Source organism: Chelonia mydas, chromosome 8, assembly GCF_015237465.2.
Source record: "Chelonia mydas isolate rCheMyd1 chromosome 8, rCheMyd1.pri.v2, whole genome shotgun sequence".
In the NCBI taxonomy this organism is placed as follows: Eukaryota; Metazoa; Chordata; order Testudines; family Cheloniidae; genus Chelonia; species Chelonia mydas.
In genome coordinates, this window is record NC_057854.1 from 96,082,343 (window position 1) to 96,105,439 (window position 23,097).

A 23,097-nucleotide genomic window follows, 5' to 3' on the forward strand; every position below is an offset into this window, starting at 1 on the left:
GCCTGCCTTCGTAGCAGAGAGTCCCTTTCACCAAAGATCACAATAATATTCACGTTACTCTGTCCCAAAGGATCTGTCGCTGACTGCATGTTAGTTGTACCTTAGGTCTCTTACCAAAGATAACACTTGTAGCCAGTCCTGTGATAACCTAGAAAAAAGAAATGTTTACAAGATTAAAGCAGGTGCACGCACTCTCACACACAAATGAGTTAGTCGTAGGTTGCAAAAGATAATAGAAGCTGCTATAATGTGGAAGCTCTATATGCCTTTTAGGGATAAGCAGCTTGGGGGATCCCTTGCTTATGCTTGGAAATGTTGTCCTCTCCAAATTCCAGGCAGCATAATGATAAAAATTTCTCCTTGACAGGGATCTTTATGCACTCCACCCCCCCACCCCTCCCCGCAGTGTCCAAGCTATGATTGGATGAGTGCTTTTGCACATGTCCTCTTCATGGATGTGGGGAAGCAATCAATGATGTCTTTTGTCCACTTATGTTTCTACAATTGTTTGGTGTCTATATGCCTTCTTTTGTTGCGGAGTGGATGACATCTTTTGTGGCAAGCTAGTATTTCACATTTGGAAATGCTTCTCTCCTGACTGCTGGGTTTTACAGTTTTAGCCAACACTTCTATAGTTACAGAGCAAACACTTTACAATATTACCTTTATAACATGGGGTACAGATATTATAAGTAAGATTTAATACATGCAGAATCCTACAAACATAAAGTCTAAACGCATTCCTATAGTTCTGATATTAGTTTTAACAATACTAATACGCAGGTGAACCAGGATAGTTTCCAGCTATGCATTTGTCAGTGTTCCGTGAGGCCCATGGGCCTTGGCATGAGCTGGCACTCAGTCTGCCCAGCCTCGCAAAAATATACATCAGTCAAAAGAACATCAATAATTGTCTTGTCAAAGACCAAACAAAAGGAAATATTAACCTATTCAACTTGAATTTTTGTAACCAAACATCTATAATTGCATGTGTTTGAAACTTTACTACTTTACAGAAACTCAAAGTAGCACATTGCTTTCAGTTGATTCTTTACAATCTGATGTATGTCTTTTGTAGATGGCAAATCCTGAGGAATTGTCACAGGCTGAAGTGTCACTAGAGGAGGTTTTGGAATTAATTGAGAAACTTAACAGTAACAAGTCACCGGGGCCAGATGGCATTCACCCAAGAGTTCTGAAAGAACTCAAATGTGAAATTGTGGAACTATTAACTATGGTTTGTAACCTGTCCTTTAAATCAGCTTCTGTACCTAGTGACTGGAAGATAGCTAATGTAATGCCAATATTTAAAAAGGGCTCTAGAGGCAATCCCGGCGATTACAGACTGGTAAGTCTAACGTCAGCACCAGGCAAATTCGTTGAAACAATAGTAAAGAATAAAATTGTCAGACACATAGAAGAACATAAATTGTTGCGCAGAAGTCAACATGGTTTCTGTAAGGGAAATCGTGTCTACTAATCTATTAGAGTTCTTTGAAGGGGTCAACAAACTTATGGACATAGTGTACTTAGATTTTCAGAAAGCCTTTGACAAGGTCCCTCACCAAAGGCTCTTACGTAAATTAAGTGGTCATGGGATAAGAGGGAAGATCTTTTTGTGGATTGAGAACTGGTTAAAAGACAGGGAACAAAGGGTAGGAATAAATAGTAAATTTTCAGAATGGAGAGGGGTAACTAGTGGTGTTGCCCAAGTGTCAGTCCTAGGACCAGTCCTATTCAACTTATTCATAAATGATCTGGAGAAAGGGGTAAACAGCGAGGTGGCAAAGTTTTCAGATGATACTAAACTGCTCAAGATAGTTAAGACCAAAGCAGACTGTGAAGAACTTCAAAAAGATCTCACCAAACTAAGTGACTGGGCAACAAAATGGGAAATGAAATTTAATGTGGATAAATGTAAAGTGATGCACATTGGAAAAAAATAATCCCAACTATACATACAATATGATGGGGGCTAATTTAGCTATAACTAATCAGGAAAAAGATCTTGGAGTCGTCATGGATAGGTTTCTGAAGACATCCACGCAGTGTGCAGCGGCAGTCAAAAAAGCAAATGGGGTTTTAGGAATCCTTAAAAAAGGGATAGATAATAAGATGGAGAATATCTTATTGCCCTTATATAAATCCATGGAACACCCACATCTTGAGCACTGCATACAGATGTGGTCCCCTCATCTCAAAAAAGATATAGGCATTAGATAAGGTTCAGAAAAGGGCAACTAAAATGATTAGGGGTTTGGAACGGGTCCCATATGAGGAGAGATTAAAGAGGCTAGCACTTTTCAGCTTGGAAAAGAGGAGACTAAGGGGGGATATGATAGAGGTATATAAAAACATGAGTGGTATGGAGAAAGTGAATAAGGAAAAGTTATTTACTTGTTCCCATAATATGAGAACTAGGGGCCACCAAATGAAATTAAAGAGTAGCAGGTTTAAAACAAATAAAAGGAAGTTCTTCTTTACTCAGCGCACAGTCAGACTGTGGAACTCCTTGCCTGAGGAGGTTGTGAAGGCTAGGACTGTAACACGGTTTAAAAGAGAACTGGATAAATTCATGGAGGTTAAGTCCATTAATGGCTATTGGCCATGATGGGTAAGGAACGGTGTCCCTCACCTCTGTTTGTCAGAGGATGGAGATGGATGGCAGGAGAGAGATCACTTGATCATTACCTGTTAGGTTCACTCCCTCTGGGGCACCTGGCATTGGCCACTGTTGGTAGACAGGGTACTGGGCTGGATGGACCTTTTGTCTGACCCAGTATGGCCATTTTTATGTTCTTATGGCTATAAGATTTTGCTCCCTCAGGCGATTAGGTGACATCCTGTCCTAGGGACCTCTCTGTAAATGTGGAAGAATGCAATCTTGTACCTCAGTGTACTGCCAAAATTATCATTGACTTCCTCGATGTGCAAGTTACCTCAGTTTCCTCCAGGAGAGGAAAAGGCTAACTCTAAAAGCTGGGATGGCCAAGGACCAGTTGACCATTGCAGACTTTTCCAGGGCTTATTAATAATGAACTCTGAACTCCTCAATGAAATTTAACCTGTCTCCTGAGGATTCCTGTATTTACATAGAAGTCAGATACTTTGTAGGCATAGTTACTGAAGGAGAAAATATACAATTAGGAAGAACTCATTAGAAGAGATTCAGATGGTGGTCTAACTCAAATAAGATCTCTACTGTACAATTTCTTTTTTGAGTATTGCTCAGATGTATACTTGAAATCCTATACCTTCTGCTGGAGACTTTAAAACACAACCATAATCAATGGTAGAAAACTCTTGAATGCCACTCTTAAAGCTTTTATTTGTAACACTTACAAATAAGTGAGGTATTTCATGTTGGATGCATGTTACTATCTTCCTTCATTTCTGACTAGAATTAATCCAGTCTATATTTAAAATAAACTGTGAGAGGAAGGGTGATCTAGTGGTTAGGGTGCTAACTTGGAACTAAAGGAGAGTTGAGTTCAATTCTCTGAGTATCTTCAATGTAATGAAAGTTTCATGTTAGCTGTTTGATTTTAAACATTCAATATTCTGATTCCTGTGTGGCTGTTCCTTTTTTTTTTTTTTATGTTGAATGTAATAAAACTGAATCTGTTGTGTGGTTAAATTCCTGGAATGAAGTTTAGTATTTTTTTTTGTCTGTCTCTAAATAAAATATAGTTTTAATAGACTATAGTAGCAGCATTGTGATAAGTTATTTCTCAGATCTTCTCTGTAAGTCTGTTAATATTAAATAGATTACAAAACATATGTATGATCATAAATAAAAACTAATGTAATAATATTTAAGTCCCTAGTATTAACTCTTAAGTACAAAGTGTGCATAAACTTAGCCTAAAATGTTAACCTCTGGGGTCTTGGCAGTGAAATAGTGGATTCATTTTAGCACCCAGGTTAAAATGCATCAGTTCTAATGTAAAATGCATTCATTTTGAAAGGAAACTGTGGAAATACACTGGAGAAAACTTAGTCACTTTAGAGTAGAAAATATGTGCACTCTTCCCTGGTAGCCTAATGATGGGGCAGGTGTATGTTGCAGCAATTCAGAGTGCTAACCTGTGATGATATCTTTTACAGGTTGATTCTGGCAACACTGGAAGAGTGGTGGCTTCTGATGCTGCTGCTTTCTTGAAAAAATCTGGGCTGACAGACTTAGTACTTGGAAAGGTATAATGAGTAATATTACGCCTTTAATTATGCTGCCTATTGCTGTTGTCAATTTCATTTCAGAATTGAATTATTAGTGTGTATATATTTCATAATCTCATTTTATTTATATATATATATATATATACACACACACATATATACATATACAATTTGCTTTTATATATTGCACCTCTCAACCAAAGTACCTTAAAATCACTGATACAACCTCTGTGGATAAATAGTATTGTACTTACTGTGCAAGTTATGCTATGAGGATTAAGGTTTGATCCTATAAAGTACTAAGTACTCTGAGGGTGCTCTGCACTTCCTATGTAGTATGTTACTTGTGACCATATAACCAGTAAATGACAGAGCCCAGGTACTTTATTCTAAATGGTAGAAAATATATATTCTAAGGACATTTTGGTCATTTGCAACTCTAACATGCATTTTATACTAGATACAGACCTACATTATAGAATTTTATTAGGTAAGTTGTGCAGGCACTTCAGTTATAAAATGTGACTTTTCCTTAAACTATAACTGATCAAAATTTTCTATAGTACATGAAAAATGAGGACAGAGTGGTGACCTTAATTCCATGATTTATAAACTATTGACAAATTTGCAGCTAACCTAAAAATTGTCATGTGATTGAGTAAATAAATTGAACTCTGAGTTTGTTTAAACATTTAATTTGTAGACGGTAACAGATTGTAAAAATTTATATTTACATTTACTTTAAAATATTGAGCTCCGTGACCTTAATGTGTTTCTCTGCGCTGCTTTGTGGGCTCCCCGAGTTTGATTTTCAGCTTTGCTCTTTCAAAGAATAAGGAATGCAATTCTTGGATCTCCAGTTACTTTTTAATCTTCAGAAACTTAAAATTGTTGATTTTTTTTTAGGGAAACTTGTTATGGCAATATAAATAAAACATACAATACCCCTTACAGTAGTGTGGTGTCCAAAAGGGATTTTTTTCCACTTTGAAACGTATATCTTGTGTACAAAGGTACGTTAAAGATTTAATGGTTAAATTACTGGATTCTGTTTCCTTTGTGTATTTAATAAGAAATCATTAGGCGTGATTAGCAGATTCTGTGGAAAGTGGAGTAAAATTACTGAAGTAATGTAAAACAAGCAACAGTTGAAGAATGAAATGCATTGGGCCAAATACTCCTTAACTCTCTCTTTTGATGGCTTGCTCGGTGTTTTTTGACAATTGGACAAATCCAGTTAGCTAATGGATTCAAGTTCCATTGTCTCTTATCTCTGCTCTTCAATTTAACTATTAGTTGCATAAAATTATAAGAGTATTTACATTTGTCAACATAAATGAGTCATTATTATGAAGAATTTGCAGTCCTAGGATTAGAGATTTATACTTGAGTTACATTCCTTGTCTAAGTAGGATGAGGATTTGTCAGTTAGCAACAATTTTGCTGGCACAACTATAAACCATGTTTTTTTAATTCTTTTTTAATTTAGATTTGGGATTTAGCAGATACGGATGGCAAAGGTATCCTGAACAAACAGGTAGGATTATTTTAACTGTTTCATTAAGGGAATAAGTTTGTTTGGATGAAAAATTTCTTGTTTAAAATATTAGCAAACAGATTTTTTTTTTAAACTAGAATTCAGAGAAATACAGAATTTCCTTAAGAACGCAGTAGTTTGTTTTGTTGGAAGCAAGGATAAAGGATTTTTAAACCTAATGCCTCCTGTAAAAAGGCTAATATTTCTAGTTTGAATGTCCCTACAATGAATTTGAAAAACACAATTCACTGGTGGTGTTTTCACCATTCCTACTTGGCCTCAGTGTCACTATACAATATAATACATTGAGAACCATGATGCTATACTCAGGAATAAGTTAAAGTTCTTCTTCGAGTAGTGTCTCTATGGTTGCTCCATTCTACCTGTGCTAGCGCCCCCTACACATTTTGAGCAGCAATTTCTCATAGCAGTGTCCATTTGGTCCACGCATGCGTGATAGTCAGTCGTTCTTGTGCCCCCTTCCATTGTGTTATAGCACTGCGGGGGCGAACTGCCCTCAGTTCCTTCTCAGCCTGAGACGGAGCTTTAGCAGTTGTCCTGCTGTGATTTCCTCAACTCTGTTTTTCTCTCTTACTGATGGTTAGTAGTAATGTTAGTGCTAGCTTTGCATAGTAAGTAAATGTGAGATAGCTTCTTTCTTTAAAAAAAGTTTCATTTTCTCTACATAGTTTCTACTTTTTACTGAGAGGGAATGCCTGATTCTCCTGGCTTCAAGCGCTGCCTGTCTTGCTGGGAAGCAATTCTGGTCCATGATGGACACTCGCACTGTATCTGTTGTCTTTGAGAATTGCATGTTCATCAGAAGTGCAACTTTTGTCTGGCATTGAAATCAAGAGCCAGAAAAAATACAGAGAAAGCTCCACCTTCTCATGATGGAGAGCTCTCTACATCTGGCCTCCAACCCAGGCCAAGGGACACCCCCCCACCCCCCCATATGTCGGTCCCCACGCAAGTCTGCTGCCTCAGAGCCCCACAGTTCCACGGCATCTAAGAGGAAGACAGGACTCCTCTCATAAGCCCTTGAAAGAACATACCCTGGATTCGCCAGCTAGAGCACCCATCTCTAAAACGCTGAGGTCATCAGTTTCCTCAGCTACCCCGGCATCACAATGAGGTACTGTTGAGCCTCCTTATTCCTTAGGCACCCAGGACACAGCTAGACTGCAAGGTGGCAAAGCCATGGGCCCAGAGAGACCATCTGGACTGTTATCAGATCATGGTGGCAAGAAGAGCTCTTCCTCGGTACCAAAGAAACCCACCTGGGCTCTGACCATGCCTCCCTTGGAGCACACAAGACCTTCGGTACTGTCAGCAACTGCGCTTCCCTCCGAGCTCCCAGTCTCTGTGGTACTATAGCCAGCCTCAGCCATGACAACCTCACCTCAGACTTCAGCCTCAGTACCGATCACCCTTGCAGTACAGCAGGAGTTCCATTTTCCCTAGGACCTGGCTTTATCTGAGATACCTGATTCTGTGCTTCTGAGCTCCAAAGTGCTGTTGGTACCGAGAACAACCAGCTTACCTGAACTTCGCCCAGTACCAGCTATTACCTCAGACCTCTCCTGGTGCTCCACCATTCCTGAGTGAACTTGAGGAAGAGGATTCTGATGAAGACCTTGCCTCGGTCTCCTAGGTGTCGGTTCAGGGCTCTCCTCCTCACTCCTAGAGAAGTCCCTTCCCAGACGCCTCTGCTGAAGCTGCAACTGTTCATAGCCCACATTTACCACCAGGTGCCTACTCCCATGCCGTATGCACCTCCTCCCTGGCCATATTGGGACCCATGGGTGGCTTATCACCAACAATTTTTTAAGTGCCACCCACCATAGAGAGGCATCATCTACTCCCTCCAGGAGGCTAGGGCCAGAGAAGGGATCTCCTCTATGGTCAATATCTCCTCTTCATCTCTTGATGAAGCAGTCATGCCTCCTCCTCCAACCCTGCCAGTTTATTTTAAACTTTTACAGGAGCTGGTCAAGAGGATTGCAGATTCGCCTCAAGGCGGTTAGAGCTTCATCATAAGCTCCTCGACCTCCTCCACTCACCCTCATCGGCCTGTATAGCCTTGCCTGTTAGTGAGGCACACCCCAGCTTCTATTCTGCCTACATGCAAAAGAGCAGATAAAAAGTATTATGTCCTAGCAAAGGAATCAGGGTTTTTATTTTCCGATCCCTCCCCTAACTCCTTAGTAGTGGTAGGCAGCACCATGCTAAATCCACACCTTGCGACAAAGACCACAAGTGCCTGGATTTACTAGGGAGAAAGTCTTACTCCTCAGTCTGCCTACAATTTAGAATTGCCAATAGTCCGGCCTTGATGGCAAAATACAACTATGGGAACTACACCAAGCTGACCTCATTCATTGACCCGCTACCAATACAACACAGAGAACAGTTCCAGGCTATTGTTGTGGAGGGCCAACTTCTTGCCGGGACAAGCCTACAAGCCTGCTGTGACGTCACTGATATTTCTGCTTGTTCAGTTGCTACAGTGGTGGTGATGAGAAGAGCCTACTGGCTCCAGCTCTCTGGATTCCTGAAGGCGGTTCAGAGTTCAGTTGAGGATCTTCCTTTTGATGGGTCTAAGTTCGCACATAGCACAGACTAGTCTGTGCTAACATCGAAGGACTCTAGAGCGACCTTGCGTTCACTTGGTATCTATACTCCCACGTACAAGAGAGAGCTCAGCAAGTCTCAGATGGTCCAGAGATCCCGCCCCATCCAATTCCCCGCCTGCCAGAGGTTATATGAGCCACACTAGAGAAGGCAGAGATTTCAGAGAAGGAAACGGTCCTCTTCTCAGCTTTGCTGCTGTCCACCTCCAAGAAGTAATTTTGATGGATTGGTCAAGGGTTTGAACTGCCATCCTCGTCCCCTTCTGCTGCACTGATTCACCAGCCTTCCTCCCTTCGGTGACCGCCTCCATCATTTCACACGAGCCTGGGAGTTAATCACTGTGGACAATTGGGTTTTGGAGATCATCTCCACAGATGACACCATCCTCTTTACTTCATTTCCACCAATGAACCCCCGCCTTCCCCATCCCTCTTCAGGGATCCCTGTCATGAGAGCGTGCTTTATCAAGAAATAGACTCTCTCTCTTATGCTTGGGAGCTATACAACCAGTCCCCATGCTGCACAGAGGGAAGGTGTTTTATTCAATGTACTTCCTGTTACCAAAAAGGTGTGGAGGTTGGAGACCCATCCTAAACCTGAGACTACTCAACACCTATGTGAAGGTACAGAAATTCAAAACGATGATGCTAGAGGAAGGGGATTGGTTCTCAGCCCGCAAATTTCAATGTCCGTATTTCCACATTGTTATCCACCCATCCCACAAGCGGTTCTCTGCTTTATTCTTGGCCAGGTTCACTTCCAATACAGAGTGCTCTCCTTTGGCATATCATTAGCCGCAGGGGGCTTCTCAAAGATCGTGGTGCTGGTAGTAGCACAGCTCCACAGGAAAGGATGACTGGTTGCTGAGGGGCGGCTCACTGGAAGTGATGTCTCAGGCAACTTTTGAGGCCATAGACTTCTTCCTCGAAAGGGGCCTACAACTGAATATACAAAAGTTAACCTTGACCCCTGTGCAAAACTTAAGAGTTCATAGAGGCACATCTGAATTCAGTGATAACAAGAGCCTACATTCTCTGCACAGGTTTGTGGCTCTTTCCAACATAAGAAACACAATTCATCTCAGCCCCCAAACCACTGTCAGGAATTGCATTCAGTTATTGAGACATATGGCAGCCATTACGTACATTACAGAACATGCAAGACTTTGAATGCCCTGCCTTCACGGGTGGATCAGAACTGTCTATTCACCCACTAGACAGTCTAAATATGCTTTTTTCCATACCTACCTTTTGTAAAACAATCCTTCAACTGGTGGAAAGACCATCATAATTTGTGCACAGGAATTCCATTTGCAAGTCCTCTGCCAATGATCATTATGATGACAGATGCCTCTCTGCTACGGTGGGGAGCACATCTAGACACTTACATGACCCAGAGCAAGTGGATGTCACAAGAGATGATGCTCTCAATCTGCTGGAACTCAGAGTACTTGGATATGCCTGCCTCCAATTCCTACTACAAAACAGGGATGCAAACACAAAGATTATGACAGATTATCATGTATGTTTGATATCAACTGCCAAGGAGGAGCAAGATCCCCCTTCCTTTGCACTGAGGCTGTCAGGCTTTGGAACTGGTGCATATGCAACCAGATCATCAACACAGCAGTCTCTCTCTCAAGGATTCAGAATGTGACTGCGGATGCATTCAGCAGACACTCCTTGTGAGACCATGAGTGGGAAACAGACCCCAGCATATTATACTACATATTCTGTCAATGGAGCACCCCTCAGATAGGCTTGTTCACCATAGAATCAAACAAGAAATGCACCAACTTCTGCTTGAGGGGTGGATTGGGTCACCAATCCTTAGGGGTTGCTTTTCACCTTCAGTGGTCATCAGCCTTACTAAATGCATTCCTACTGACCTTCTCTAATAGCCAAAGTTATGCTCAAAATAAAGATGGTGGCCAGGGTCATTCTAATAGTTCCAAACTGGGCCAGGAAAATGTGGGTGCCTTACCTTATACAGCTGTCTGTTTGCTCTCAAATTACGCTTCACACTGCTCCCCATCTCCTTTCCCAGGAGGGCGGGAAGATTTTTCATCCTAATCTCTTAATGCTTCGTCTCAAAGCATGGTTGGTCAATGGCTCACGGGATTAGATACAGCCTGCTCGAAAGACATAAAAAGAGTACTATTACACAGCAGGAAACAATCTACTTGCTACACATATATTCTCAAAAATGGACATGCTTTTACACCTGGTGTGACTGCAGACAGATTCCACCAACGACTGTATCACTTCAGGAAATCCTGGAATACACCCTAATGCTGAAAATCTTGGGCCTGTCTATGAGCTCTAGAAGAGTTCAGCTGGCAACCATCATGGCTTTCAACCACCCAATAGAGGGTTATTCTGTCTTCACCCACCCGACCACAGCAAGATTCTTTCGAGGTCTGGGAAACCTTTTATCTGCCAGTCCAACTTCCTACTCCACTATGGGACCTCATTCTGTTCCTTAAATCCCTTACAAGACAGATGTTTGAACCTTTGGCTATTTGCATGCTGCTCCATTTGTCAATTAAGATGGCATTCCTGATAGCCATCATGTTGGCGTGACATGTTGGAGAATTAGGGGTCCTAATTGCATACCCTACTTGAAATGATTTTTAGGGACAAGGTCATGCTGCAGCTTTGCCCCAAGTTCTTACCTAAGGTTTCTTCCAAGTACCATCTTAATCAGCACATTCACCTGCCTGTCTTCCACACCAAATTGCATCTAAATCTCCCGGACTCACTGCTGCACACCCTGGCCTTCTAGCTAGACAGAACAAAGCCCTTTGTGAAGTGATGCATCTCACTAGCAGATAAGTCAAAAGGGTCGGCAATCTCTAAACAGAGACTTTTTCCAAATGGATATCAAGCTGCATTAACTCTTGTTAACAGTCTTGCAGTGTTCGACCACCTTTGGTTATATGCACTCATTCTACAAAGTTTATTGCTACTTCTACAGCCTTCCTCAAAAATGTGCCAGTTATTGAAATCTGTAAAGCCACTACTTGGGCATCTGTTCATATGTTCACTGAACACTATGCAATAACTCACGACACTGCCTCTGATACTGTGTTTGGCTTGGCCGTGCTATCCTCCATACTGGACTTGACTTAGAAGCCCACTCCACTTTAGAGTATACTGCTCAGTAGTCACCTAGAGTGGAGCACCCATAGGGACACTATTTGAAGAAGGAATGGTTATTCACTTTGTGCAATAGCTGTGGTTCTTTGAGATGTGTGTCCCTATGGGTGCTCCCCTATCTGCCCTCCTTCCCCTCTGCTTTGGAGTTTTCTGCCATGGGGCTTTGCAGTAGAAAAGGAAATTAGGGCAGTTTGCCCACACAGTGCTATGTAACAATAGCTCAAGGCACGAGACTGACTAACACACATGCACGTGCTGAACGGATACTGCTGTGAGAAATCTCTGATCAAAGCCACTGGGGGTGAGCACCCCTGAGAGAAGAAGTTATACCAACCTAACCCCTGGAGTAGCTATCACTGTCAGTGGAAGGGGGGTCTCATGTCGACATAGCTGCTGCCTCTCGTGGAGGAGAATTAACTATGCTGACGGGAGAAGCTCTCCCATTGTCGTAGTAATGTCTTCACTAAAGCCCTACATCAGCACAGCCGCTGCAGCAATTTAAGTGTAGCCTGCCCTTAGTAATGTTAAAGAATAGACTGACGATACCGAATACATTTTTGAGCAAATGTCTCTTAAATTGAAATTCTGACTCTGACTAATATGAGATGGTCCTCCAATCCAGTAAATATATGGTGATAAACAGGAAGAGACCAAGGCATGGAAAGAGAATGGCTTATGGAGGACAATATTTTCATCTGAGAACATTTGTCTCACCTTCCTGCCCCAAAGCTGCCTCATATCTGTTAAGGCTGTGGGTTGCTATTTGTTGCCTCTCAAGATTGATTGCTCTGTTGTTTGAGCCCTTTTTGCGGCTATTAAGATATTTCTGAAAATGTGGTACTTCCCATTTCCAAGAATATATAGTGTAAAAAATGGGTCGTTCTCTCTCTTGGCATGAATGCAATAAAACTTGGTGACTGGAGCTTCATTTCAGTAGAGCAGAGTCTTTTGTTTGGTTTTGTTTTCCCTTCCTTGCTGCACCGTTAAATATTTTGGCAGACCTTTCAATAAGATGTTAAGGTTTTCCAGAGTTGCTACTGTGTAATGGTTGATACTTTTAATGTTACTGTAAGTCATTTGAAATAAATTAAGGCTTAATAATAAAGTATATTAGTTTAACAAGATGAATCCTGTTAAGAAATGTGCCAATTTAGAAGAATTATAAATTGTCAGCTCTCCAGTTGAATTTAAATTACTTTTGTATAGTAAATCCTTTAAAAATTCTGTTTTTCCTCCATAGGAATTTTTTGTGGCTTTGCGACTGGTGGCCTGTGCACAGAATGGATTGGATGTTTCCCTGAGTAGTCTTAATTCGCCAGTTCCTCCACCTAGATTTGTAAGACACTTTTAAAAAAAAAAACAATAAACAAAAAACTGTGATCAACTCATTAACGTTAAGTACTTTAAGCTACAAGTTGCGAAGGTTTAGTGTTTTATATTCATTATCTTCACTGGGAGATTTTAGTGCTGTTGAAAAATAAAAAAATGTAGTTTTTGTGCAACAGTGAGTACATTAGTCTTCTAGCCCTACTGGAGACTTGGGTCACAAGAGAAAATGTTAATTTAGACCATAATAAATATTTTTTGTTAGCATTGCCGTTGAACTTTTTCTAGTTTAAAAAAATCCTAAGACAAGGATGTTAAAGGCAACAGTGAAGTTGCACTTAGAAGACTGAGTGGGAAAGCTTCCATGGCACCTGGTCACACTATGCCCAACTCTGGTGCTAGTCTTCCCTCATTTTCATGAGCACCAGTTACAAAAATGAACAAGAGATATTTGACTATTTATAACCCACAAGGTGTGTAACAGGTTTTACTGTTTGTTTTTCTTTGGATTGTTAGAAGTGGAGACAATTAAAATGTTTCCTTTTCATTGAAGGAATATGGTATAGCTATAAATTAAGGCTTACTTTTATTACGCTTTGGTGCTGCTTTGAGTGTGGAGAGAACAGGCTACTTTGAATTTCTTATCCTAAATTATTGTATCTTCATTAGTTGATTAATTAAAATGTGACTAAAATGAGCAGAAAAGTCTTGCAACTCAAGTTTTCTCTTCGCAAATAATGTATTTTTGTTTGATCTGTTTTTCATTAGACTGATGCCAGTAGCCCAATACTAATCAGTGGAACAGCATCAGCCGACATCCCATGGGCTGTTAAGGTATGTTGAGAATTGTAAACAGTCAAAAAGCCTACATACCAATATCTGGCCATTTTTATGACTGCAGTTTCCAAGAAAACTTACACTTGTTTTAGACATGTAGTAACTGCTATAGCTTATTTCAGATTGTTCTCTCCAAATTTAATGTCTTCTATATTCCACGCTTCATATCTGATATTCTTGAAACTGAGTCTTATTGTGCCATCTTTTATACCAGAAAACAAAATCTTTTGGAAGTTGTGAAATATTAAAGTAAAAAAGAAATTAATTCTAATTCTGTATTTTAGAAATTAGCATATATTGCTAGCTTTTGAGATTTTATAGAGATCCTGTCATAATCAGGATAATTATAAACCATACATATGTTCGTTTCAAACATTATCAGCTTCTTCATCTGAATTGTACTGCTGATGTAAGAGGCAGACAGCTGTTGTATTTTCAGATCATTGGGGTTTTTTGCAGGGCTGTCACATTTTAATTTAAATTATTGAGAGGCTAAATATGGGAGTTGAGTAGTTTTTAGTCACTATGTAGATTACACACCAGTTATGTTAGAAAAATATTAAGGCTGCAAAGTCAAGCACTCAAAAGTTAGCAAATGCCAGAATTAAGATTCTTCTTTGTACACATATATATTCCAATTTGTGTGTACCTGTGCTGAGTGCACTCAAGCTGGAGATATTTGGTCAGCAGTACCTGTTGGGGAGGCACATGTACCCTGAATGTCCTCATGCTCCCAACTTAGGGCACAAAGAACTGGGCTGTCCCAACCCAACTCAGTTCCTTCTCGCTGTCTGTGGCTAAAAGATTACACTGATGCCTCACAATTAACTGTTCAGTGCTCTGTTGTATATAGTTAACTTGGTTCACATAATACTCATAGGGTTTTTGATAGTGTTTCCTATTTTCTCTCTAAGTCTGAGAGAAGTGTCGTCTTTTTTTTTTTTTCCCCCTCCCTTGGGGTGGTACTCTTGTATCACCATTGTTTTCCTTTGTTCAGGATGTCAGAAAATCCCAAGGCTTTTAAAACTGTCCTTCCTGTCAGGCAGTCATGCCTCTAAACAATGGGCATGGAATATCTTGGGTTTTGTTTGTTTTGTTTTTTTGTTTGTTTTTAGTTTAGGAGAAAGTCACATTCTAGAAGCATGCATCATATGTAGATCCTTTTACAGACACACAAAGAAATCTAGAGAAAACAGACTGAGAATGTACCTCATAGAAACATCCGTGCACTTGGGTTTGGATCCAGGTTGCTCCAATATTGTGTACCTTGTCTGTTTCATTGAAGAGTGTGCTCTCAGCCTCTTCATTTTCAATAGCTGCTCTGGTACCAAAGACCTCATCCTCTGAAAGCAGAGAAATCCCTAGAAGTTTACTAGAGGGAAGAGGCTTTGTTTATTGCCCCCACGGCCATCATCTAAAACCCTTAAATTTTCTGATACCTCAGTAGGGAAAAAGTCTAGGAGAGATCTCTCAAATACCTGGTTAAACCATAAACATTGAGAATTTACCTGAATCCAGCTTTGAGGACCCAGAACCTCTGTGTTCTACAATGGTTCTGCTTTCTCTGGTACTGATAATCCCGGTACCAGTGACTTTGGTACCAGCCAGGTTGATGCCGAGGACTCTCTTATCCCACCCAGATTCTCCTGTCTCCTCTCAGCTGAGTGTATGTCAGTCGAGAGTAACAACAATATGGTTCCAAGTTTGTCTAATATGTTGGTGAAGACTTTACAGCTTAGACCACAAGCCACATGTACTGGCACTGCCCATCCCCTACCTGAAGAATAATCCTTTTCATTTTCCATCAGGGAGCAGCAAGTTACAGCTTTTGCCTCCCCTGACACCTTGTTGTGATTCCAGAGTGAAATCTTACTTTATTTGACATAAATCCCTCTCTTGGGATATTAACCCTTGAGGGATCCCCGCGTTGACCTCCGGTATTATATTTATCTACCTTAGCCATACTGGGCATGTTGGGATATTCCCCATTCAAGGAGATCCACCTCAGTTGCACAGTCAGGACCTGGATCTCTGCTAAAAAGATCATGTCTGCCGGACCATCACCTCAGTGTCCTGTCTCTGGCACAGGCAGAATTGGAACTTGAGGACGAACTTCAGTAGATTCTAACTGACATCTCATCCTCTTCCCCGGTGAAGCTATTGTTCTTGACACTATCCTACCTAGGCCTATGTTTGACTACAAATTATTTCAGGAGCTCATGAGGAGAATGGGCTCTGCACTGGAACTTCCTGTAGAAACAGTCCGGGAGAACCGTCACAGGTTACTGGACTTGTTGCACACTGTGGTCCCTGATGAAGTGGTACTTGTAGATCCTGCTGAGTTGTTATGGCAAACCCTGACCTCCATACCACCCAGATCTAAAAAAGCTGACTGTCACCAAGTTCCAATACAATGTTTCGAACAATTCTTCTCTCACCTGGTGCCAAGATCATTGGTAGTGGCAGCCACAAATGAGTGGTCTACACAGCAACAACGGAAGTCCACCCTTAGGGACAAGGAGTCTAAAAATCTCGACTTGCTAGGCAGAAAAAGCTACTCCATAGCAAGCTTGCAAGTGAGAATCCTAGACTACCAGATATGATTCTCTTAATTAGGATTCCCTTGTGAAATTTATGGACAAATTGCCCAATGAGCTAAGAGAGGATTTCAAGTCTGTTGCATCAAGCTGGCCCTCGGCCACCAGAACATTCCTTCAGGTGGTGCATCACGTAGCATCCTGATCCATGGCCACAGCCATAGTGACGAGAAGGTCCTCCTGGCTTCGTGCTTCTGGTGTCCTTAGGGAAGTACAAATAACGAGAGAGGATCTTCCCTTTGAAGTGTGAAAGCTCTTCAGTGATGAAACTTAGTCCTACCATGAGTGCAGGGGACTAGACTAGATGACCTCTGGAGGTCCCTTCAGTCCTACAATTCTCTGAGGTCTTGCATGCCCTCAAGGATTCTCTTGTGACATTGAGATCGTTATGAGTTCACACACCTCCTACTTACAGGAGGCAATAGAGGCTTTAGCTTTGATAGACTATTCTTTTTTCTACCTAGGCAATTTAATTCATCCAGGAAAAATCACAAATTTATTAGGCAAAATATCATCTGCTTCTGCTGCAGCAACCTGTTACTGGCAGTCATAGTCCTTGAAGCAGCAGATTTGACTGCTTCCTGAGGAGCAGAGTCCCAGTCACCACAGATCTTCTTGATTCATCTTCTACCTTGGGAAATCAGTTGTACCATTTCTGCAGTGTCTGGAATGCCTTAATTTCAGATCGTTGTGTTCTAGACACTGGAATTGGGATACACCATTCAGTTTCAGTCAATGCCTTAAGCTCCATCCACCTTCTGTGTCCCCCTCACAAAATTATACTGCTTCAAGAGGTACAATCTCTTCTTGATCAAAGAGCTATAGAGGAGGTCCGTCTGCAGCACAGGAAAAGGTTATTTTATTCTTGTAGTTTCCTCATCCCAGAAAAAAGGGGAGTCTGAGGGCCATCTTAGGTCTAAGGGTACATCTACACTGCATCCGGGAGCATGCTGCCCAGCTTGGGTGGGTAGATGTGTTAGCTCTACGTGGCCGCTCAAGTACATACCCGGGGGTCTGGGTGAGTTTCTGCTCTGACGTCTAGTCCAAGCTGCTGCATGTGCTACCCCCAGTTACCCGGCTCTTTCTAGTATGCTAGTTGAAGCAGAGCTAGCACATGTCTGTCTGCCTGAGCTGGGAAATATGCTCCCAGCTGCAGCGTAGACGTACTCTGAGAGACCGGAACACCTTTATCAAAAAGATGGAGTTCAGGATGGTATCCCTTGCCTCCATTATTCCTTCTTTTTATCTGAATGACTGGTACACTGCTCTCCATCTGCGGGATGCCTATTTTCATATGGCTATCCACCCAAACCACAGAAAATATCTAAAGTTTTTAGTGGGGGACTGCTACTACCAATATATGGTACACCCCTACCCTGATATAACGCTGTCCTCAGCAGCCAAAAAATCATACTGCATTATAAGTGAAACCATGTTATATCGAACTTGCTTTGATCCACCGGAGCGCGCAGCCCTCCCCCCCCCCCCCGAGCACTGCTTTACCACGTTATATCAGAATTCATGTTATATTGGGTCGCGTTATATCGGGGTAGAGGTGTATTTCCATTCAGCCTGTCATCAGTGATCAGAATTTTTACCAAGTGTGTGGTGGTCTTAGTGCTTTACCTAACACATATGCATTCAGATATTCCTGTATCTGGATGGTTGGTAATCCATGGTCTCTCCGGGCAAGAAGTCGCAGGCAGCATTCATCAGATCCAGTCTGTCTTCATGCGGTTATGTCTGAAAATAAACATGGACAATCAACACTGTCTCCATTTCAGAGAATTGAGTTAACTGGAGCTGTTTTTGGCTCAACAACAAGAACTGCCTGTCTACCTTAAGAACGGTTCTGGTCCATTTTAACCCTGTGCATTAGGCTAGGCTCACCTGAGAACGAGATCCTGCCTCACCTTGCTTAGACACATGGCATTCCACGTGTGTCTTAGCATGCCAGAGTTTGCTTGCAGTGCAAGCAAAGCTGATTGAAGTCCACATATCACCCAAGCAAGCATCCTCTGGACAGGCTGATTCACATACCTGCTCAAGTCCTAGTATTAAGCCGGTGCATGAGTCTGGAATATATCTGCAAGGGGGTACTTTACTCCCTCTACCCCACCTCCACTCTCTTTCTTTCTATCAGAAACGTTAGTGACGGACATATGCACTATTGGCTGGCTGAGCACACCTAGATGGGGTACAGACTCAAGGTCTCCAGAATCAGCCATATAAATGTCTTGGAACTGAGGGGCTGTAATTCATGCATGCCAAGTCTTTCTGCTATCTATCATGAGCACTATATTTTGAAAGATGATTGACAGTACAACCACAGTGTTTTACTTCAACTAATAGGGTGGAGCAAGGTCAAATCTCTTGTGTCAGGAGGTGGTGCTGCTCTGGAACTTCTGCATTGAAAATGACATCACCCTCAAACCTCACACCTTCTCAGGGTAAAGGATGTTCTAGCAGATTGCCTCAGCAGAATCATGAATGTATCATGAATGGTCCCTGAAAATTTGAGAAAAGAAAAGGAGTACTTGTGGCACCTTAGAGACTAACCAATTTATTTGAGCATAAGCTTTCGTGATGCATCCGATGAAGTGAGCTGTAGCTCACGAAAGCTTATGCTCAAATAAATTGGTTAGTCTCTAAGGTGCCACAAGTACTCCTTTCCTTTTTGCAAATACAGACTAACACGGCTGTTACTCTGAAACCTGAAAATTGAGAGTTAGTGTGGTCAGAGTTCCAAAAATAGGGGTTTCCCGACATAGACTTGTGACCAGAAACGAGAAATGCAGCTACTTCTGTTTCAGGGCTGGTCAGAACCTGAATTCTGTGATAGATGCATTCCTGTTCCCCTGTGAATTGGAGCTTCTATATATGTATCCTCTGGGATAATACATGAGTGGGATAATACATGCACAAGCACTTGAATAAATGGTTACTTACCTATACAATAACTGTGGTTCTCTTGGGTTATGTGTGCTTTGTTCTAAAAGTGTTCCCATTACCAGAATTATAAATCTGTTTATCTTCTGCTCTCTCAGGTGGAAGAAAAGGCCAAATATGATGCTATCTTTGACAGTCTGAGTCCTGTGAATGGATTGTTGTCAGGGGATAAGGTGAAACCTGTACTGCTAAACTCCAAACTGCCAGTGGATGTCCTAGGAAGAGTAAGAATATCATTCCAACTAAAATTAACAGGCCACTGACTTGATTTGTGAATCATAAATAATAAAGATAACTGTACTAATTAGAGAAATGTTTGGGTATTCAGATTTAATATCTTTAGTAATAAAAATGTAACTAATGAGTAAGGCTACATTTTAGTCATGGGTATTTTTAGTAAAAGTCACGGGTAGTAAACAAAAAATCATGGCCCATGACCTGTCCATGACTTTTACTAAAAATACCTGTGACTAAAACTTGGGCGGGGGGCGGTCCAGGGAGGCCGTGGGTGCCGGGGGAGGAGGCTTGGGACCCCACTGGTGCTCGGGGGAGAGGGCGGACCGGGACCACCACGTCCTGGGAGTGGGACCCATGCGGTGGTGCGGGGAGGGCTGGCTGGGGCTCCCTACCCAGCTCCGTGTCCCTGCAGTTCCTAAGCAGAGGAGGGTCAGGGGGCTCGAGTGCGCTGCTCCCACTACAAATGCTTGCTGCCGCAGCTTCCAATGGCCAGGAACCTTAGCCAATGGGAGCTGCAGTTGCAGGGCCTGTGGGTGCCAGAAGTGTGTGGAGTGGAGGCCCAACCCCTCCGCCACCTAGGAGCTGAAGGGCCATGCCAGTGGGAGCCAGGGAGTCCCCCACCCCGAGGTAAGTGCCCCCCACACCTCCAACCCCCTGCTCTGAGTCCCCTCCGACATACCCAAACTGCTGCTGCTGGCCCAGAGGCTGCCCAGCTCAGGCAGCCCCTGAGCCAGCACCAGCCACTACAAAAGTCATGAAAAGTTATGCAATCTGTGACCTCCTTGACAGACTCGCAGCCTTACTACTAAGGTACTGTAAAATGACCACACTTCCCTTTACAAAATTAATTGTTATATTTTACTGGTAGGTTTCTGTATTTAAAGATTATTTATTTAATAGTATATATGTAAAACACTTCAAATATTTTTACATGTGGTGTGTAGTTTTTTCCCTGCTTCTAAAAAGGTACAGTTACCTTACTGAGGAGTAAAACAAACTGATAAATGTATATTTTGTTTCAAAGGATATCTTTGCAGGTATTCTGTAAAATTGCCACATTAATCTACCTTTTAATGTATTGAGCCACTTAATTATGTATATTTTAACATTTACTTTGAGGGAGAGTGATGTAATCCTATCCTTTTTCTACACCTTCAGAAAATAGCTTTCTTACACAATTTAATCCAAGTGCACATTGCTGACTGAAAACTAGTGCTGAGGGAAACTTTCAGTATCCTGTGGTCCCTCCTGTTTGAGAGGGTTGTTGGGTATTTTTAAAATCTGAAACCAGATAGAAGTTTTGATTCTGCTGGTTGACACTGCATGTATGGGGTTTGGGAGCCAATCACTTATATATTTTGATTCTGTTTAGGTTTGGGAATTAAGTGACATTGACCATGATGGAATGTTGGATCGAGATGAATTTGCAGTTGTAAGTACACAGTTTCATTTAGTTTCATAATTCTGCAAACCTAATAACAAAAACCAAACATTAGAAGTGCTAGGTTTTTAGACTTCATATCTGTTCATTCACTTCTCCTCTATTTCTCTTCGTTATCCTAGCTCGTGCCACAGTGGCAGTCTAAGTTCCCATCAGTTTCCATTGCTTGTACTATTTTTGCTCTTCTGCCTCCCCCACTTGCTAAGTCAGTGTCCTCTTTTTGTATAGAAATCACTTGTGAGAGTGAACTTCTAAAGGTTTTATTAGCATTTGAGATGTTTGGTCATATTCATAAATCTAGTATATGTACCCATTAATTAAAAATATATTTTTTTAATCCACAAACCATGGGACAGTTGCTTCTAGTTATCATGTGAGCATACAAGGTTGTAGGTCCATTTCAAAGGGCTTTTTTTAATGTTCTTTTCAAAGGACATTGCATCCCTGCTGGAGTTTAAGCTAAGCTTCCCTTCTTCGGTTAGAAACCATTTGAACATAAATTGCTTCCTTCTCTTGTAGAAGGTGTTGGAGTCTCATTCCAGGTTGTTTTTTCTGTCTAGGATTTCTGTAGTTCTGTTTGGAGAGAGAATTTTATATATGGTGCATTTTTTATGTATTGTAACTTTCACCATTAGTACACATACTTGTCACAGCAAGAAATCCTTATCAGATTTATCTTTTTAAGACTTGTATGTAACTCTAACACTTATGTGAATTCCTACCTTCTTTTCATTAGACCAGGCTTTAACAGCATATGATATTAAATGTTGCCACTTCAAATGGATAAAAAGAAAGCTTTTCCTTGTGAGGCCAGTGGTGAAGGATCTAGCAATCTTGAAATGTGATAGGAAACACAGAATTATTTTAACCTCCCCATATTTTTGTATTGGCTCTATACATACTGGACAGGAATTGATTCCATTTAGGAACAGAGACACTGAAAAATTGTTTTATAGGTCCAGCCAAATATCCTAATACTGGCAGTAGGGGTGAGGATGAGTACTCTCAAGGTGGATATGCAATCAACAACACCATTCTTAAATTCAAAAACATATTCTGCATTGATATTTAGTGACCAAATTCAGCAACTGGAAAAACTGATATAAAAGAACGAGCGTAAAACACTGACTCTTCATATTGCTCATTTGTCATCTCCTCCTGTTTTGGGGTCAATCTTTTGGTTCTGCTTTTAGTTTCACTTCAGTACTTGAAAAGTTGAATTTACATGGATAAAAATGAGATTAAAAAGAAGCTCACTCTCTCTTTAATTTGAAGATGAAGAGTAAATAAAACTTGTTGAAGTCTTGCTCTGATGATGAATTAGTCAAGGGTGTGTGTTCAGCACTTAAGTCAAGTGGAGAGGAAAGAACCATGTAATCAGGGTGGAGGAAATGTTTGTTTTTCATTTAGAGAAATTAATAGTATTAATAGTACAAAGGTTCGAACATAAGTGTTTATTAATACAGTATTTTAAAACTCATTCGTCTGTGTAAGCCTTTTGAAAAATGAGGTAAACTTTCAGAACTGTGTAAAGGAAACTAGTAGGTATGCATGCCAAAAGCTTGTCTTTAATTTGGTCTTCCAGAAACTGACTCAATAATAGCTCTTCCATGTTAGAGTCAGATATTGGGAGTTTAGCAGTGACTTCAAAATGGTATAAAAATACCAATAGGGAAAACACTGTTCTGTCTTCATCTTATTGACAAGCATCAACATTTTGAGGTATGGGTATTTAGGCAGATTTAAGAAGACATGGGTATTTAGGCAGATTTAAGGGGACAGAAATAGGAATATCCTTCTGGCAGATAATCATAGAATATCAGGGTTGGAAGGGACCTCAGGAGGTCATCTAGTCCAACCCCCTGCTCAAAGCAGGACCAATCCCCAATTTTTGCCCCAAATGGCCCCCTCAAGGATTGAACTCACAACGCTGGGTTTAGCAGGCCAGTGCTCAAACCACTGAGCTATCCCTCCCCCCAGATGAAGGAACCCACAAAATATTTTACTTGTCACTGCTCCGTCAGTTTTCACCTATGCTGTCACTTGTTTCAAATTCTTCTAAAATCAGCTTTTAAAATCTCCAATTAACTGTAGTGGTGGACATAATTTCATGTGCACTGTAATAATTCACCTGTAGAGTATTCATCTTTGCCATGCTTATAACTTCTATATATGTGTGTGCTGTAATTTTCACATATTTAG

At 41.3% G+C, this 23,097-nt stretch overlaps 1 protein-coding gene across 3 annotated transcripts in view; it reads left to right on the forward strand.

Annotated features, from left to right (window-relative positions):
- Nucleotides 1–23,097, forward strand: part of EPS15 (epidermal growth factor receptor pathway substrate 15) — a 104,604-nt gene that overhangs the window by 16,953 nt on the left and 64,554 nt on the right. For all 3 annotated transcript variants that reach the window (XM_037906081.2, XM_037906083.2, XM_037906082.2), the window contains exons 3-8: nucleotides 4,108–4,197; nucleotides 5,669–5,716; nucleotides 12,749–12,844; nucleotides 13,603–13,668; nucleotides 19,316–19,441; nucleotides 20,827–20,886. In XM_037906081.2, the coding sequence (XP_037762009.1) occupies nucleotides 4,108–4,197; nucleotides 5,669–5,716; nucleotides 12,749–12,844; nucleotides 13,603–13,668; nucleotides 19,316–19,441; nucleotides 20,827–20,886 (486 nt within the window). The remainder of the gene's footprint in view (nucleotides 1–4,107; nucleotides 4,198–5,668; nucleotides 5,717–12,748; nucleotides 12,845–13,602; nucleotides 13,669–19,315; nucleotides 19,442–20,826; nucleotides 20,887–23,097) is intronic.